This window comes from Trachurus trachurus (genome assembly GCF_905171665.1).
Source record: "Trachurus trachurus genome assembly, chromosome: 7".
Lineage (NCBI taxonomy): Eukaryota > Metazoa > Chordata > Actinopteri > Carangiformes > Carangidae > Trachurus > Trachurus trachurus.
This window is the reverse complement of record NC_139901.1, coordinates 16,458,866-16,479,152: the sequence shown is the minus strand read 5'-3', so window position 1 is coordinate 16,479,152 and position 20,287 is coordinate 16,458,866. Positions and strand designations below refer to the sequence as shown.

Here is a 20,287-nt window from a genome sequence, read left to right as displayed (position 1 = left end):
TAACACTGAAGTAAAAGTACCACAGGACACAACAACAACTTTGAGATAACTGTCATTGGATTTAGTAAAAATCATCAACAACGCTATAAATTAATGGGCTTTTATTGTAAATAGAATCTGAGAGTGGTGTCCTTTGTTTTTAACCTGTTCACAAACATAATTAAAATGGGAAGAGTGCAGAGGCCTTTCCACGTGAATTTGGCTCATTGCTTCAGACTGTTAGACTATGGTAGATTTTGTATTATCAGGAGGTATCGACATAATACTGCAAGTTCAGGTTGTAGTCATGTAAATACAAAACAAAATACATTTTAAAAAACAAAAACATTGTGGAACTACAGAGACAGACTCTGTGCAACCTCCTCCCATCCGCCTTGGCACAATAACCCAAATGGAAGCCTTTATGAAGCACTGATGGAAGCAGAGTGCGCTTTATAATGCACAGCCGTGCACACTACTACATTTCCAGCTAATCAGAAGCGCGCAGTTGCAGAAAGGAGAGCGGTTGCCAAGGCAGCCACCAATCTCCCCTCCCCCTTCTCCCTCCGTTCCCCTTTTTTTCCCGTTTATTATCGGCAGAGGTCGCATGGCAGAGGAAAGTCCAACCACTTCTGTACTGGAACCAATGCAAGAATATGCACCTCCATAACAAAGCCTGTATGGAGTCCTGAGAGCAGTGGGAAAGCAGTGGGGGAAAGCACGTTTGTGAAGCTGCTGTTCAGTTGCTCTAATATATTCTTAAATAAGAGAGGATCTAAGTTGGAGGTTTTGCTTTTATTTGTTCGGGAACAAGGGGATAGTTTTGCCAACACGTGCGTATCCATGAAATTTCTACTCTTCGCTTTGAGAGAGTGAGTGAGTGAGTGTTTCGCATCCTGGTGCGGGGCTCTGAGGAGGACTGCGCATCACCAGAGTTGGTGCCGAAGTTCGGCCGCGAACGGATGTGAGGGAAGAGTGTACCGAGTAAAACTCCCCCACTTCTTCTCTGTCTCTCCTGCTTTGGCGTTGTGTGTTTGCTGAGACAATAGTGAGTCAAAGACGCTGAAAGTGATTTCATGCCTTCAGTCTCGCACAACCAGAGATGGACGTGAGATTTTATCCTGCGCCCCCGGCAAATGTGGGTTCATGCTCCCTACCGACTGATCCAAGTTGTCTGAGCTCGTTGGACTATTACCACTCGAACAAGGTAAATAACACACCGCGTAGCCTCGTGCAATGAAATGCTTAATGTCTCACCTGTGTCTCTAGGCTATAGGAGCTACCGTCTGTCCACGCAGTGCTAACGCATGCGTTTTTTGTTTTTTTTATCCACGGACTCTCACTTGCTCCAAACACAGTTACACACTTGACAAAAAAATGTCAAGTGTCAGCAAGTAAAGTGACCTGTGCTCGGATGGGCTGGTTTTAATTTAGTCACAGAGAATCAGAGAGAGAATCACAATGGGCTATTACTTTACAGTGAAGGGTGCAATCTTTGTATTTTGTTGAAGGCAATTGTGTAGTCCAACTTTTTTTTCTTTTTCTTCTGTAAACCGACATGGTGTTATTGTGTTATTTCCACTGTGAGATTGTGCAGTTGTGTTTTTGCACAAAGCTGGCATTAAGTGTCCCACCCGATGTGGAATACCAGGGGCTGTATAGAATCCATACTGTCCCACTCTGCTCTCTGCTCCAACACGAGCTTCCCTCTCTATGATTTCTTTAAGCTTACATGGTCCTCCGCTGGGAGCTGAACGATTGAATGGATGTGTGCCAGTAATGTACTGTTAATTGCTTTGTAACGAGAAACCACAGAGTGTGTCTGGTACAAGTATCACTCTTTTCTCCCCCTCAGCTTTGACACCCCGCGGCTTTTGCCTTGTGACCTGCACCGACTCCTTTTTTTTTTTTTTTGCGCAGACATTCAGAGCATTCAGAGCAACATCATGAATATTGTGTAGTTTGACATTTTCCAATATAAAAAAAAACACATATAGCCTAATAAATGGTGAATCCTCGCGAAAAACACCCAGTTTCTGCCCTGTTCTAAATAGCTTATAGCAGAAGGATGGGGCAACATTTGAAATCTAACACTGAAAACCTGTCACAAGCGTTCAGCACAGTACAAAGTAAGATAAGATGACAGAAAAAGTACTAATGAGTACCACAAACACTGCATACACCCTGTGGAAATACTAGGAAACCTATTTTAAACTGTTTAATTAACAGTCTTGCAGCTTCCACCAGTGTTTCCAGCATCTCAGCCATCTGTATACCCTAAATGAGACTTTGTTGTTGTCACCTACCGGAGATACATCAACAGGCTCTGGGTTGTTGACCTGCTGCCGTGGTTAGATGAAGCTGTCCTCATAAAGCGATGGCGTGGAGTTCTTTGGCTTGCTTTCTTAGACAATGAGGACTTTCAGGTATGACAGTGAGGGAAATGATACAAAACACTGTTGGGGATGTTTGTCTTTCACTGTGTGGGCAATGGAAAATCTTTGTAACTGAGGAGAAAATTCCAGTAATTAAAAGAGACGATAATTTCCCACTCTCAAAATGAGTGTTATACATATATGATCTTTGCTCAGGTTTGCACATAGCTTGCTCAAAGCAGGAAAGACAGTAAAAAAAAAAGGACATATACTCCTATTCGATCGCAGATGAAATCATGTCCGTATAAAACATTTACCGATAAGACAGGGTTTACTCTTGTGACACAAATGGGCTCATATAACTGTCCGGCTATCTGTCTTGTAGGTCAGATGAATTAGGCCCATCCACCATCCACATAATCCCAAGAATATGCTGATATCCAGGCGCTGCATGAATCCCGGAAACAAAGCCACGAGATATGAATTGATATGGTGCTTTCACAAGAAAGAAAGTAACACTAACTAACTGTCTTAAGTGCGGCTCCCCTCAAAATTACAAGTGTTCATTTGAATTATTGAAATGCCTCCAGTCCCTTCACTCTGGGTTTCTTTCCACAAGGGGACATATAATTTACTATCATCACGTATGTAACACTAACTACCTTCACTAGCGATGCAAATGAGGCCGGACCAGCGGGGATCACTGGGTGTCCTGTTAACACACTGCACGAGGTCAAGTTCCTCTCCTCAAATGCATGTCAAAACGCCGGTGGCATTAGAGAGACATCTGATTTGTTATGTTGGTTGTGTATCTACAGATCAAATCGGCCTGCTGCTAATCACCTCTGGCAGCCCTGGTTGGCCAATTTCAAATTCAGCCCAGGTCTCTTACTTAAGCGGAGTGGAGGCAAAAGGCTAATCATACCATTAAGGTCAATTGTTTTTTTATAGGCTACTTTGCATATTCATCTAGATATGTTTCTGCTTGTAGCAGAATTTGTTGGCTTCCTGTTTAGCTTGAGAATATTCTTTTGGGATAATGCTATTGGAAAACATTCAAATATTTTGAATAAAAAGAAGCTCTTGCTTAGATAGTTGCAATTTGGCAACCATATTGAGATTCAGCGCTATTACTGGCAGCTCTTGTAATCTTTTTTTTTTTTATAGAAACAAATAGAAAAAGACAAATTGCAGCATTAGAAAACATTACTCCTTTTATTGCTGTGAAATTAGTAGTGTTAATCTGAGTCACACACCAGCTGAATTGGGTAAAATGAGCATGTGCTTGTATTGTAGCTTTATAGTCTGTTTATTGGCAAACTTGTTCTGTGTGTGCCACTGACTCACTCTGGATGCTGTGAGCAGACATGAGCCTAGTTTGAGTAATTAGCAAGTTTATGCGACTACCAGGGAGCATGTGCAGCAGTCATGCTTTCAGCCTTTGTCACACACTGCTCATTTGGAGCTGCAGCTCATTTCATTCATAATATTTCACGTGTGCAAAAGCTTCGGGATGCATTCTCTCTTTAACCTTAGTCAGTGCGCTGATCATTTATGTTGTCGTCGAGTTACAAAAAGATGTGCGAAAGGAGGATGTGCGAATCCTCTGTCATCGGCTGGTCTTTAAGAAACCTGCAGTAACAAGAACGCAGAGGAGGAGATGCATAAAATGAGCAGAAGAGGAGGTTCAAGTGCAGACCGAGATGAATCAGAAAGATCCATAAATAACCCTGAAGATGTTCACTTCAATACTTTCAGTGCTCACTTTGTTTCACTGTGACTGTGTGTGTCTTTTATTACTGTGGTCCTCTCCCACAGCTGAGGAGATATTGCACAGAATAATACCATTACAACAGCTTTGTGCGCTGATGGTAATATGAAACTGTGCTGTGTTCTGATGCTGCCAAGGCTACACACATTACTTATACGTAGTATACAGATACAGTGTAAATTTGCACTTCATGGTTTTCATAAACTATAAAGATGCACCTTGTCTTATACAAGTGAGCTGTAAAAATTACATCGTGGCTGTTTGTTTGTCTTGCACTTTTAGTTTACTCTGTGAAATGGGAACACAGTGTCTGCTCCTTTATTTGAATAACTTAATCAAACAGTGCTGACTGCTGCTGCTGAGGTGAGGTGCTGCCTACAGTATAACACCAGCATGGAGGGCAGAGAGAGAGAGGGAGAGAGAGAGAGAGAGAGAGAGAGAGAGAGAGAGAGAGAGAGAGAGAGTAGGCCCTGTGTTTATACACCCAGGCCCCACCCAGCTCATATATCCTCCAACAACTGATATCTGCTTAGATAGGCCATGATTGAAGAGCTGGCTATGTTAGCTGGTGGTCTCTTCTGCCTCAGATAAGCTGGGGAATGATGCGCTCCATTTGAATGCACTTATCTCAGTTTTATTTTTTAATACAGGACTGCCTTGTGTATGCCGGGCAAAGGTTTGAGTTCTCTGGATTAACATATTCAGTCATTTTCCAACAACTCATCATTCTCAAGTGAAATAAGCTCTTGAATAAACACAGACGTATTTATTGTTGGTTCTGGCTTAGCGTACAAGTGTTATTTTTAACTCCTTTAATACTTAGACACGGCCGACAAGTGAACCATCCCTTGTAAACCAGGCTGTGGTATATGTTTATGTTGAGTGATGCTGCTGCTATTAGCTAATGACACACTCTGTGCAATGTGACAGAGAGGCAGAGAGGGAGAATCAAAAGATGAGTGAGAGTCAAATGGGTTGAAGTAATCACTGGCCCAGTATGGGAACACAGTGAATGTGTGCGTGTGTGTGGCAGCGCATGCTAACTCGAGGCCATTCAAGCATTTTGCTGACTACGGAATCACAATCACAATTGCTTTCATAGTCCCGTGCAGAGGAAGGCCATGCATACCACAGTAAGGGCTGGTGACACACAGTGAGCAGGGCCACAGCAAAAACAGCCACTAAATCATATTATCTGTGCGCTGACACACACACACACGCACACACAGGAGATTTCTAATAGGGATTCCGACCATTTAAAATAATTTCAATAAAACTGAAATAGGCTCTGACAGTGGAGTCTGCATATGGCACACAGATTTCTTGCTTAAAATATTTTTTTACCCAGGTGACACTATGTGAGAAGTTCTTCTCCCAGCCATTTTTATTTTTTACTTTGTTTTGGAGCATTTTTACATGTGGACAGGTATGAATATTTAAGTCAGGACTCAGGAAGTAAGACAACATGATGCTGTAATAACATTTAGGATTTTTAAAAAATCTGTGTGTTTTTGCTTGGTGACAGTGTGGCAGTATGAATGTGTGTGTGGTAGTGTTATAGTGGTGGTGGTGGTGGAGGGGGCTCTGCAAGTGCTGAGCTATTTGCTCGTTGGTGGGTATAGTGCATCCCCCTCAGCGTCTGTTACCATAATGAAGACCCCACCGCCCCACTGTAGTGTGCTTACATTAGTCAGCCCCGGCCTTCCCATGGGGCAGTGCGATGGCATCCTCATTCTTATTGCAGAAGAAGACAGAAAGAAACAGAGGCAGCAGCTGCCACAGACTAGGGCCCCGAGTGTTCAGTTAAATTTTGATTACATTTGTTAATGAGGGTAAACACTCAGAGAATACAGTTTGTCTGTCTATCTGTCTATCTATCTATCTATCTATCTATCTATCTATCTATCTATCTATCTATCTATCTATCTATCTATCTATCTATCTATCTATCTATCTATCTATCTATCTATCTATCTATCTATCTATCTATCTATCTATTTCTCTGCTTATGAGCTAAGAAGAAACTTTACTGAAAGCAACCTCAGCAGGTTTGAAACTGTCTGGGTCAGTGTGGGTGGTGTTGAAGATGGGATGGCAAACAATTGAATCAACCATCTATCTATCTATCTATCTATTGTTTTGTTTTTTGTAGCTTTGAGTTGTCTAGTTGTATTTTGTTTAGAAGCAGAATACAGAGGTAAAGCCTCCAGAGGATGATTGAGAGGGCTACAATATACAATTTACCTCAGATGTCATACAGTTAAGCTCAGGAAGAACTCAGAAGGCAGAAGGTAAACAAAAGTACAAGACAAATGGGAAGAAGTGCATGGGTGCCAAGAGTGACTGTATCTATAGGCCTCTATAGAAACGAATCCCAGTTACTCAGTTATTTAAATTCAAATTGATTTACAAACAAATTTTCTTATTTCCTGTTAAATATCTGTAAATTGTTAACTCCAGTCTCATCTGTCCACATGTCCAGTGTCCTTGGACAAAGAATCCCGTATTGCTCCATCATCAATTCGGACACCTCACCTCGGTCTCTTAATTGTGACTTCTTTTTTTTCTAACTATTTTCCGATATCACATAGAGGACCCAGTGCATTGATTTATATGCATAGTACATTCGTACAGTAGATACAGTATTCATCTATATGTATGATTGTGTGTGCATATGTGCTGTATGCATGCACTATGCTGTATGTACTGCATGTATGTATGCATGGAAGAGGCTGGAAGCTGGACAAACATTCCCAGTTGTCTCAGCTTCCTGTGGTATGTCCTGTGCAAACACCATGGGCCATGGTATAAGCTCCTTGCCAGGGATTTAAGGCTCTTTCCCACCCTTGTTTTCACTGAATATCCTTTACAAATATTATCGGCCTGGTGTCAGTGCCATGTTTGCGCTGCAGCCTGAAGGGACAGTACCCATATGAAATTTCAGTTAATGGTCCGAGCGCAGACTAACATAGATGCATGTACATAGATGGTACAATGATCTAAGATCTTCCAGATTGGAAAAAAACCCTGAACATTTGGTGCCTCATCTGTATAGATTCATCTCCTTCTTTTGGGATGTAAAATTGTCAATCACTGTTTTTAGGATGCCATTCTTCATCAGATTGTTTGACTTCTAATTTTGGTTCATTCACTGAGATGCATTGATTCAGACAGCGAGAGGTTTCCTTTTGAGGAAGATAGAGTTGATAAATCCATACGACCGTGGATTTGCTCTCTTTCCTTTTTTCCCCAACTGTGACTGTCTCGCCTCGTCCCTTGTCTGTCAAGAGCATGTGTTTATTATGTGTGACATATTTAGCAGGCAGATATAATTGCCTGTGCAAGGCTGTAATCGTCTGCATCCAATTCAGTCAGCAGAGACTGCGTGAGCCCGCAGAGCCACCGAGGTAATCAAACTCGCTCATTCTTCCTCTTTGATAGCTAATGATGAGCTCCATGATCGTTTACAGTGGGCAGAAAGAGAAGTGTGACAGAAAGTACAGTGGTAATAACCTTGGTTTTACTTCTCGTAATGCTACTGCCTTTGGTTCAAGACCAATCAGTTAAAGAAGAGAAAAGGGAAAAGTTTCTGCAGAGTTTAGAAGAACTGAGATAGATGTTAAAGAAAAGGGGAGGTAGAGAGGTCAGAAGAGGCTTGTGGGTTGAGAAGAGGGAGGGAAAGCGAAAGAAAGAGGCCCTCTCTTTGTGTTGTCGACCTATTTAGTCTCAAGCTGGCTATGAGCCATGCTGATGAGTGATGTCGCTAAGAAAAACAAACAGAGGAAAGAGAAGAAGGATTTTGGAAATTATGACATACGGTCAATGGTGTTATGTTATCGAAGACTCTGTCTCTCTCCTATAACTAGACTTCTACGATCTCGTAGCAGCTTGGTCGGGTTGTTAACACACAGGAAAGGGAAACTTGAGCAGATCTTTTTATAGAATTGTTAATAACACAGTAGACAGTAGTGAAAAACCGTAGCCTAAAGCAGCACTTACTGGCACAACCCACGTGAACCAAGAGAGCATATGTGTATGCATGTGTGTGTGTGTGTGTGTGTGTGTGTGTGTAGCTGGCACCTTTGCAGTGGTTGAAGAAGTTTTCAGATCCTTTATTTAAGTAAAACTATTCCACAGTGAAAATAAATAATCTTTTAGGTAAAAGTCCTCAACTTTTAGCGTAGCAATATGTACAAAACATACTTTCAGTGTCAACAGAAAAAATACTCCGAGCTCCTGTTACACCACAACTCACCAAATCAAAGTTGTGAATAACCACCTCAGTGCTTTAAAAGAGTAGCAGGAGCTATGAGAGGTTCTGTTTGTGAAATGGAGGGACACTTGGAGAGTTTGAGGTTTTTCTTAAAATTGAAAGCAGTGACTGAAAGTGTCAGGTCACCGAAAATTAAAAAAGGGGGGGGGGGGGTGTTGTCACTTATCAGTAATCCATCTCTGACAAGTTTTCCTGCAAGAGCAAAGCAGTGGAGATGTATGGGATCAGCACTGAAAAATGATACTGAAAAAGAAGACTCAGCAACATGTCTTTCTTAGAAACATTGTTCTCTGGATAATGTAACACGCTAACAGCTGTGGAACTCTAATGAAAACTGTTCACAGATAACTCAAAGTAATGGGGGCATTGTTTCTGATAGTTTAAATGCTGTGAGTATGTCAAATAAAATGACATACACCTCTACAGTAATTTGGTAAAAGCAAATCTCTAAAAGGCAAAATGTCCTCATAGAGAATTCTCTTTATATTCTATAAGCTGACCCTTTAGTCTGAATGTTGTTAACCAGGACATGCTAATACCTTGTATTGTCCTGTACCTGTAGCTGCAGTTTCACAGTGACAGGTGTAATTTTAGACCTGTCAAGACATTGCAAGTGTCATAACCAGAGAAAAAAATGTTTGTGGCAGCAGGGCAGGGAGAGGGAGTGAAACTGAGAGATGGTCATGTTTTATTAAGCCTGATAATGCAGCCTAATCTGTGGCTTGGGTTACACAGTGCTTTGTGGGTAATTAGAGATCACGTCGTATGCCTGGCCTACTGAAAAATTGCACTCCGCCCTAATCCCCGCCTATCCGCCTTTCACCCGCCACCTCCCTTCTTCTCTCCCCTTCACCCTATCCCTCGCTCACTAAAAACAACAACAACAACAAAAGTCCTACATGCTTCCAAATGAGCCAGCTTCCTGTCAGGGACCTATGCAAATAAATAAACATGGCAGCCATCCTCCAGGTGGCTAGTGATCAGAAAGTTTATACCTTGCTGTAAGATACTTGGAAATGTGCTTATGTGCTCAGAATTCAATAAGAGGAAGTCGACAGTGGAGCACTTTGTGGTTTGCTTTGTGGAGCTTGTTAGATGAATGACTAATGCCTCCTGGCAAGTGCCCCAGGTTTACTATTACCAAAACAATGGCACTTGATACAGAGCACCGTAGCCTTGGTTTTCACACAGACAGGAGCTCAAGCTGCTGTTTTCTTTTGAACCCTAAATGCTGACTGCCCATTCATGCAACATCCCCCGAACACAGAGACACACACAAAGGAAATTCTCAACTGACACGGTGACTTGTTGAAAAAAAACCAACAGTTTCTTTCATCACTCATTGTCCCCAATTTTTCCATTGTTAAGAATCAAGAAATGTTTCCCTTTTTTCCTGTATGTTCATTTGTTTAAAACACTTTCCATGTTTACACATTGAGTTGTATAATTAGCGGCCTCTCTACAGATTTTGATGGAAACTCCATTAAACTGTATACATTTCAGAGGGAGAGTAATGATGCACTCTGGTATAGTCTGGTATAGTATAATCTGCATAAGCATCAGCTGCTTCACACTGTGGTCTTAGGAAACTGGAAAGGTGCAATCGCTGGATAAAAAAGTGGTTTAAACTGTAACTCATTCAGTTTAATGCCTTGCAGTGTTTCCCCTAGAATTTTTTTTTTCACGCCTTGTGGTTTGAGCCAAAAATCCCCTTTACATAAAAGGAAACATGAAAGCAACAATAAAGCCAACCATATAGAAATGGTATCTCCTCTGTATCTTAATGACAACTCATAAAACCTCAACCTACAGTATGCGCCATATGAGTCACCGAAGAAAGTGCACTAATAAACTGTTTGAATCTTATCACTGTGAATGCACATGATAACGGTATGTCATAGACACCAACCACAAATAACAAACAGAACCTCTGTAATGTGTGGTTATTCACACGTGGCACCGAACTCATTAGCCGCTTCAACCTCTTCACATGCAGCCACCAGTCGGGGGCTTATGAATTATCATTTATTCAGACACAGAGGAGATAAAGGCACAGTATTATAGGGGTAGGTGTGTTCATATTACTGCTATGCAGGAAACAAGGATTCAGACCGCTCACATACCATCAGGCGCTGACTACATTTGCATAGAAATGTGTCAAAATGCAAAACTGAGCTATATTCAAAGTGTTTAAGTAGCATGCTGATTATTGGCAGAACTAGAAGGCTTTTGAGAGCTGAGGTCGCTTATACTGTAGCTACCAGTGGCACACACTATCTCACTCTGCTGTCTGGTGTTTTTGTGGCCACGGGTGAGTTAGAAACCATGAAACAAAGGAAGAACGAAACAATAGCACTTTTGAAATCAACTCTATCTTCTCATGTTTCTGCTGGTCTCATTGGCTGCAAATTGTTGTCAAACAGATGTTTTTTAGCCACTGTCAAATCTGTTCATCACCAAACACAACTAGTTCAATTTAAGTATAGAAAGGCTTTAAACCCTGAACTACATTTGCAAGGTGATCCGCACTCTCACTTGCAGACTCTCACTTGTTAAAAGAGAAACACTGGCCCTGTGGACGACTTGTGCAGATGCATGGGTGTAACAATTCTCCAAATCCATTGTTCGGTTCAGACCTTGGTCCGTGTCACGGTTCAGTTCATTTTGTTTTGTTTATGGGGGGAGGGGGTCAGTGGGTGGTGGTAGGGAAATAACCACAATGTTCCCACACTGCTGACTTCAATGTGCCCGTTGGGTCTTCACTCTAAGGGTTGTTATCCATCTTGAGCTAATTAAACTAGACAAAGTTTTACCTCAGGCATGATCACTTGATCGTCATTGGACGAATATAGTCATGTGACAATGCAATAGGTTGAATGACTAATATTTAGAAAATAAAAATCAATCTTTAAATAGAATAAAAATGTTGCGATTTATACTATTGTTACACCCACGCTGGATACATTCATACCATCAAGACTGTATTCTCATCATTGCATGAAGGTGACATTGTTCAAATCGACGTTGTAAATGTAATTTATTGTCAGGCTAACAGTTTAAAATGTGGGTTACATGTGGCAGGCTCAGAGTGGGATTGCACAGTTGTGTTATACTGCAGAAATATTTGGTCATGTTTGTTCTTAGTCATTTTTTCGCATTGAACAAACAGTGTATCCACAAAGGCGAGGCAACTCTTTGAACCACTAGGTGCAATGATTAGACAGAGATAATAACAAATAAATCCCAAGTTGACCAATTAGAAACTCATGAGGTTTTGGACAAATTTTGAACTCTACAGGGCTACACACACACACACACACACACACACACACACACACACACACACACACACACACACACACACACACACACACACACACAGGGTCATATACATTCACTCTGTTTTACACCTCCCCATCATCTAACCACATACACACACACACACACACACACATATATCCATACACATCCCATATAGCTTCAAGGCATTTCATTTCCTCTCCTCCTATGACAACATCACAATATAATGGGACATGGTGTCACGTGACAAGAGCTAGTACATGGAACGATCAAATCACTCTTTCTGCCTCTCTCTAGCTTGAAGGGCAGAACGGTCAGTCGTTACATAAACTAGAGTTGGTTCAATTACAGAAAAATGTGCTTTGTGTCCTTGTCATAAGTTGAGTGATGAAGCAGATAAAAAATAAGTTATTTGTCCATGTACATTCAGGATTTTGATAAAAAGCTTTGCTTTGTGTGGTCATCATGTCCATGGAGAGGCGCCTGAGATACTTCATTCAGCTTTAAGTTCACCACTTAAGACCTTGGGTAAAGGAAAAATATGTACACCTGCATCTATAGCTTAAAGAGCCCATTTCTGACCAGCAGAAACAGATTTAGAGATTGTGCACAGATAAAAGACTTAACAGGTTCATAAAAGACTTTATCCAACCAACAAGTGCTTTCTCCAGAGAGATCTGAACATGCCAACATTTGACCTTTGACCTCTCCCATTCTCTTTGGTATTCTTTTGTTGAAATTATCAGTAGTAGTGTCATGTAGCTTCTAATTTCTCAGGACTGAAGTTTTCATTTACTAAAGTTACTTCTATGAAGAACAAGAAAGGCTGAGAGTATAGTCTGGCAGGTTTTTTTTCTTCTTCTTTTCCTCAGTATTTGGAGCTATTTCTGGCTGTTAATTCTTCATCTGTTCAGTTTAATGTGGCTGCCCCCTGCTCCAGGTATTCACTGTGTGCTCCAGCACAGTACCATCACACAGTTTTCAGATGAGCCTGTAATTAAGTCATCTTGGTGCCTTGAGAGCGCGACTATAGCGCACTGAGCTGAGACCAATCTGCCACTAATTGTCCCGAGTTTTAATTTCTAATGGAATAAGGGCCAGAGGGAATGTAGTTTAATGAGATGCAGTGTGTGAAAGTGTGTGTTTGAGCGTGTGTGTGTGTGCTCTTTTATCTGTTTACTGTAACTGCTATTGCCCCTGAGAGTAGCTAAACAAGAGAGAGAGTAAAGCAAGATGTTCCGTTTTGATTTCGTTACCTAGTTTTGGTTTATTCTACAAAGCACTTAAAGATGTCTCTTTAATTCCAGACTGTGACTGCACACATTATGAATGGTAAACGTACCTTAAAATAAGAAACATAATTGATTGTGCAGTGACAGTAGAATCAAAATAAGCCTTTTACTGATACCTACTCCCTTTTACACAAACTGAGGAGCACCCTTTCTTATTAATAACTCTGTGACAGTGGAGACCTTTCCAAAAGTGAGAAGTGCTTTTACCCTTGGCACTCAACTTACTGCTCAGAAAGCGTGGTTGTAGACTGGAACTTAAAATCTTGTTTACATAGCCTTGGGAGTGTTTGTGTCATGATTTAGATTCCAGGCTTTTCAACATCCAAATAAATCAGTTTAGACTTCTGAGGATAAGTAAACCTCCAAAGGAAAAAATGGACCAGCTGTGCTTAACATCTGTAAGGTAGTGTTATCTCTATAGCTTGAGCAATTTTGTTTATAATTAATACAAGCAGAGGAAGTTGAAGTCAGTGTTTACAGACGATAAAGATGTTTATCTTTTATTTACAGTCTAAGATTGATTTGACCAATAATTCATGTGTTGCATTACTAGTATTTTTTTTCCTAAGATATGTTTTCCATCGGGTCTGTGATTTTAAAGACAGAGAACACACACACATACAAGTGACAACTCTGGCACCATGAAGATAACAAAACACTACATGAGCACCCCTGACGACACATGACTACATGAATCTTTGGTGACTTCTCTGTAATTTCTCTACCTTATCGCTTTTGAGTGGAGTTTGCTTTTGCAACTGACTCAAGGCCCTTCCTCTTATTGTTTCAATATGTCAAAGCATTGTTTGAATGAGGTCACCCATTACCGATCTGGCCTGGGGCCAGGTTGACTTCAGCTGATTTAATTGAATCTACGACATGAGTCAAACTCAAACAAGCAGAGACTGCTTTGCCATGACAGCCTCATTACTCCACATTAAGAACTCATTTCACAATGCATTGTGACTTCGAGCTTGACAAATGGTGAAAAGGGATGAAATCAAATAAGTGAGTACATTTTGGAAGACTATTCTTGAAATGCTGTGGCTGAAAATACTCAAGACTGTACATATACGTATTTTAGCCAAAAGACACCAAAAACTGTCTTTCTGCTGTTTTTTATGGAAGTTAATATGAATGCCTTCTGGGTTAAAGTGTTCCCATGTTTGCCGTCTGCAGTAATGGAATGACATTCACTGCCATTTTCCCTCTTAAATGGAATTTTTGTCAAAGCGTTATGAATTCAACCTGCCTTGTCACTCAAGCCACAGACAGAGCAGAGAGGGGAGATAATATGCGAATGAAACCTTTCACTGCAGTTTTTTACTGTTAGCTGTGAGCAGAGCAAATAATGATGCCTTTATCACATTAGCGGCACAACAAACAAAGAGGGCTTTCTTGTGACATACCACAAGATGTGATATCAGGCAGTATAATGACATACATTATGTATGTAACACATACACAACATTCACAGCATCTCAGCAGTGTGCGAGCTGCATTTCATCAGCTCAAACCACAACTAAATTTCTCAATTAAGCACGCATTCTTTGAGAGCCACTGGCAGCTCGGCCAGAGCTTGCGGGAGAAAAAACGTACGGCAGGTTCAACATGCCAGTGCTTCTCTCCACAATAGGGAAGGAAATGTTGAGTCTGTGAGGGCTGTGGAGTGGAGATATGGTGGTGTTTGCTTAGGGCTAGGTATCGGGCACAAAAACAAACATGGCCGCCCTTAATGAGCCTGTTTGCCTGCCAAAGGTAAAGACAGCTGTTGTCTCTCGCCACAGTGGAGCAGGCCTCAGTGCCACAGAGCACAGAGGAGCACTCAACATCCCCATAGTAACGCTCACCTTGTGTGTACTCAAGAGAGAACTTATTAAGTCCCCCTTACAGATAAATAGTGAGTAAAATGTAAATTGTGAGGCTATACGGCACTTTCATGAGGCCTGACTGAAAAATGAAAAGGTTTATTAAGTCTTGTCGGTAGAGTGCTAAAAGAGAAATTGCTTGTGGGAGTGTGAAATGGCTGTGCACTGAGGGTAGACATCTGACTTACTCATAACATTAGCGAGTGAGAGTTGAGAAACTGTGGCTTTCTCTGTTTGACAAAGCAGAACACATGTTATTGGGCTGTTTGAGAGGCTGTACTTACTTTGCTTTTTTGCATCTGTCTTTTGGGAAAGAAAAATCTCTCAAAAAATCTCTTCTGCTAAAAAAAAAGTGGCTTCTCAAAACGACTAATGCACAGGAACACAGGTAAAGTGACTGGAAGTGAAACCTCAAAAAGCACTTTTCCCCTGTATGAGAAAATTAATACATTTTAGCTGTAGCTGTCCAAGTGAATCAGCACTGACAGCTTGCTGCACTCCACAGCTAATTTTAGAGTTAAGATGATGAGTGAGATGAATGCACAGGGATTTTGTTGAGAGTGGAACAGCCAGTAAGAAAATATGAACATTAAAGTCCAACTCGTCAATTGCGTAGGGTGGAAACAAACCCTCCCAGACCCCGCCGCTTTCCTGGCATTGTTTACAGTACATTTTGAGCCACTGAATGGATGACATATTTTTCCATTATTATCCTGGCTTATAACCAAAGGATAGTGTCATAGATATATCTATAAGTTTCGTATTTCCTATTTATGTCAAGAAAATAGAAACAAAAATAACAGCTTTGTCAATTATAATACATTATTTCTACTGTCTGTGGTTGTATTTACAATCATAAATGTCTGACATTTACTTTTGGGGAAAAAAAAGCCTAAATAATGCTGGTATTTATGACAAATCTTATTAAATATGCTAGGCAATACTACATTTCTTTGTTACTTCACTGTTTGATTTATTTGGATTGAATGTGCATTATACTGTTGAGAATTGACACTATACAAATAAGATAAATTAAATTGAATTCTCTGATAATGCATTACCAAATACTGTAAATCATGCTCTTGAATTATGTGTTAATCTTTAAACAAAACTAAAACGTTTATCATTCATCACTAAGATGTAGTGAGATATTATAATTTTTCCAGGTGATTTGCACACAGGCCCACCGTGTATTTATATCTTCCTCTGAGAAAAAACATTTACATTACATGTAGATTGCGGTTGCCAGATAAGTCTCATTGTGGTGCTATAAAAGCTGAAAAATACATTTCCTGTGTGACTGTTTCAAAGAAATGCTGCATAACTTAACCGCTGCAGTATTGTGACTGGTTTGAAAATGTCCCTGACCACATGTTTGACACCAAGTGGTTCCCACATTGTGAAGGGACCATTTTGGCATATTTGTCCTTGCATGGCAGCACATGTTGCATGTGACCACACATCGCTGGCAAAGGTGCTGATTCAGATATCAGGTGACACAATCGACATTTGCTGCTCTGCAAGGCAGCATCACATACCTTCTTTGACAAGGTTTGATACTAGATAATAGAGTAAATTTTACTGTAACAATAGCTTTTAAATCCAGAGATAGATATGTAAATGAGTGTTATTTCAGCAGAAACAATACTTTGGTAATTTAACCCTCCTCAGGTGGAGCTGAGAAACCTCTAAGACTTGGATATGAAATTCAGAGAGGTAAGAGATTGTTAATGGGTTATCACAGATCTTGGTGTTGCAGGTTTGGTGGTTGCCATTGATGATTTCCCAAACATAAACAAAAGGTGCTAACATAAGATACTAAAGCAATCTGTATAGCTTCATAAATTCTGCGTTGAATTTTTGTTTTAGATAATACTGTGGAGCTAACCTTCAAAGCTGCTCTGCCTCTAAGAAACATCAGTATAACTCGGTGATTTTTGCAGATGTGGTTAGTTTTGTAGGACCGTGCATGGTTAAGATTATGTCGGCTATTTTCACTCACAACATCATCATCTTTTTGTCAGAGATGTCGGGCTAACTGCATGCCTCTTCTGACTGTCATTTGTAAGCACTTCCCCTATTTGTTTGCAGCAGTGTCTTTCAATTAAACAGCAGGGCCGGTTTCTTCAGAGGTTTCGTTTGTAAAGTGACTCCCCAGAGAGGGAGAAGAGGAAATGGCTGAACACATCGGACACATTCGTCTTCTCTGCTTAGTTACCTTGCAGGGGGAAGATGGTGATACCCATTTCCTCCGTCTAATGTGTTTGCTGTACACCCTATGCCAAGTGTCAACATGCAGCTTCTTAACAGTCATTTTTCATTTGGAGCAAGCAGCCAGGTTGAATCAGCCAGTGCTTTTTTTCCTTTTCTTTTTTTGTATTTTCCCATCTTTCATCAGCTCGTTGTTTATTTTAAGGTTGTAAACTTCTAACATGTTTAAGGTTAAAAGTACACTAGTCAGAGATTATTACTTAATAGCCATGTCTGGTTGTTGATTGAGAATAAAAAGCCAATTATCATAATAGGATATGGGACATAATGACAGAATTAAATGAGTGTGACAGACACACAATAGGCCTGCTCTGTCATCGCCTTAGCCCAGCTCGCTCATTAGAATTAATCTTGCCTGATTAAAAATGCAAATGGCTCAAAGTCATTGATGGAGTTTACATGTTTTTATACTATTTAACTGATTTAATTACATGAAAAATGAAATGGTGGGATGTGCGATTAAATTTTTCCCTTTTTTTTGTGATCATGCTGTTGCCGGTTGCCACATAGAAAAGAATATTCTCTCATGCCAGGAAGAGAAGGTAATGAGATTAGTGCTCTCCCTCTCTCTCTTTCTCTCCATCTTTGCCTTTCAGAGGCTGATGGTTTGGTTCATCGAACCAAGAAGAGTAGAAGAGCTGTTTTATTGTTATCACTGAAAACACTTTATCTTGGTCTAGAAGTACCTACTGTATTGTGTGGGCTGAGAGCTTCACAAAATTTTAAGAGTTTCCTCCTACAATGTATCTTTAAAAAAAGACCGCCACAGGATTTATAGCTGAAAAAACAATATTCTGATTCTTCCTGGTGTTGTTTTTCATACATTCATGCAGAGGAAGAGGTCTTAATGGACTGATTTAATCAATTAGTTAATAAAAAAGTTGTTTTGACATGCTGTATCGCCTGCAGCATGTTGTCACGACGTACACAGCATGCTTTGACATTTTTCTTGTGAAATCCAGGAAGATGTTTCTACCTTAATAGAATAAGAAAAGCAAAAATAGCTCTGACTTGTTTCTAAAATTACATCTGTTGTGCATTTTCTGCAGCCTTAAGCATTAGCATTAAAACTGTCCCTTAAATCAGTGATCTCTCATTAGGTAGTCACATGGTATGTTGCACCCAATGACCTGTTTGAATAAGACCAGCCAGTTCCTGTTTTTGGCCTTCATGCCCATAAAGGTTTCAAACTATAACTTGTGAGCTTGTTAGGCGTGCAGATTGACAGTTTTGCTTACTTGAAACCTGCTTGGTGTTTTTGCACTTTTCAATCATGGTCATGAAACCTGCTAGTATGTGGTGGACATCCTGTGGGGGAGGAAATTGATTTTGCTGGGTTTGTTTGTTCTGGGCTGACAGGGCCAACATGCATTGTTATGTTTTTGTTTTTTCTTACATTTCAAACCAATCATTTCATTGGTGTATTAACATGTTTTATGGTTGTTATGACTTTACAGCTGTTTCAGAATAGTTTCATTTTAGGCCATGTGTGATTTTTCTTCTAATCATATCTACAATGTGCAAGAGAAGGCATTAGGAAGTGACACAATGTTTTTAAATTGATTCATGTGAACGGGCCAGATGTTCTGTAGATGTGTAGTGTCTATTTCTTTGTTGCAATGTTTCCCACCCACCTTGCCTTGCATCATCATCAGTAAAGCAGCTATTCAGAGTGTAATATAGAGATGTCAGCATCGAGCCATACACAGTGGAAGTTGTTTTTTTTTATTTAAAGCCCATTTATTTTGCAGTGGGGAGAAAAGATGTGCAGACCTAAAACTTTGTGTTGACAGGACAGGATCAATTCCAACTGTGTCCGCACATCAGCTCAATGTGTTGAAATGGAAAGTATGCTATCGATCTGTGTGCATTAGTGCTCTACAGTAACATAAGCAATGAGTGGCAGAACAAAAGAGGTACTGTGTGTCACGCTAGAGGAGAGGTGCAGTGCAAAGAGGACGGTTAACTTCATGCAGTCCATAGGCATTCCATTGTTTATCATTTTAACTCCAAACGTATATTTGTCTTTCATAAAAGAATTTGACTCACTCATATACATCTGGAACGGATTTAGGTTAGTTTGAAATGTATAGGCCTAATATACTGTTTAGCCCTGCAGAGAGGAAAGGTTATTGAAGTTTATTGTAGTAAAGAGCCACAAAAAAAAACATGATACAGCCTGGAATTAAAAAGCTCAAAAACTCACCAAAGCCTGTTATATAGAGGTCAGGCAACACGGTTACATCCTAGAAATCAAGTTGCTCATTTATTTCTACATGAGATGCCCTCACTCACTTCTGGATTGTCTTATGAGGCTGGAGAACATACATCCTGCACTGATGTTTCTCCTCTCCCAACTCATACTTTCCCTCAAGGGCTAAAAAACAATTACTCCATTGTGCCACACAGTACAGTATATCACATTCTGCACATTTCAACCAGAGAAAAGACGCAGTGTTGGGTCAGGGCATATGGCATCATGATGAATATGCTTTAGAGAAGGAGGGTCTGAGCTGGAGGAGGGGGGTTGCTGTCAGGGCACGAATTGAATGATGGTAAGCGTGGCGATTGGATTAGTCTATTGAAAACAAAGTGGTATTTCTGTAAATATTCTAAAGCCGGGCGTCTTTGACTAAAGGCAGATAAAACTGAAGAAAATGAAGCATAAAGCGTTTCCATTACTTACTGTATATACAATATTGCCACTTCACCCGATGTACCAAACGCACCTTAGAGGTGAAATTATGTTTTAATTTATGACCTGTAAGGTGTAAAAGGCAAGGCTTCACTTCTTTGGATCTGTGACCACATCTGAGAGAGACAGTTAGAGGTAGTGTCAGGGCCTTTTCAGTAACTGCACTGTTCAACTGTACGTACACACTGATGACAGGAAACGTGGTGGTGACAAGGAAAACCCTGACATTGCCACACAGAGAGGTAAAAATAGGCCACTTGGCACGAGAGACAGCAAAAGAGGAGGAGGAGGAGAAGAATGAGAAGGAGGGGAAAATTGGTGCACAGTGTCTTCTTGTAGGGGCTTTCTTCTGCAGGCCTGAGATAAGAAACTTCACTCTTTAATGTTGGCAAGTTGTTAGATCAATCTCATTTTCGCTTGCTCGTTGTCTGAGAGAGGCAGAGGAAGAAAAAAACATTAGGGT

At 40.5% G+C, this 20,287-nt stretch overlaps 1 protein-coding gene across 2 annotated transcripts in view; it reads left to right on the top strand.

Moving 5' to 3' along the window:
* The first annotated feature begins 594 nt into the window (after nucleotides 1-594).
* LOC310988322 (TOX high mobility group box family member 2-like) overlaps nucleotides 595-20,287 on the top strand; it is a 76,178-nt gene continuing 56,485 nt past the window's right edge. For both annotated transcript variants that reach the window (XM_083974872.1, XM_083974871.1), the window contains exon 1: nucleotides 595-1,186. In XM_083974872.1, the coding sequence (XP_083830998.1) occupies nucleotides 1,082-1,186 (105 nt within the window). In that variant the 5' untranslated portion in view covers nucleotides 595-1,081. The remainder of the gene's footprint in view (nucleotides 1,187-20,287) is intronic.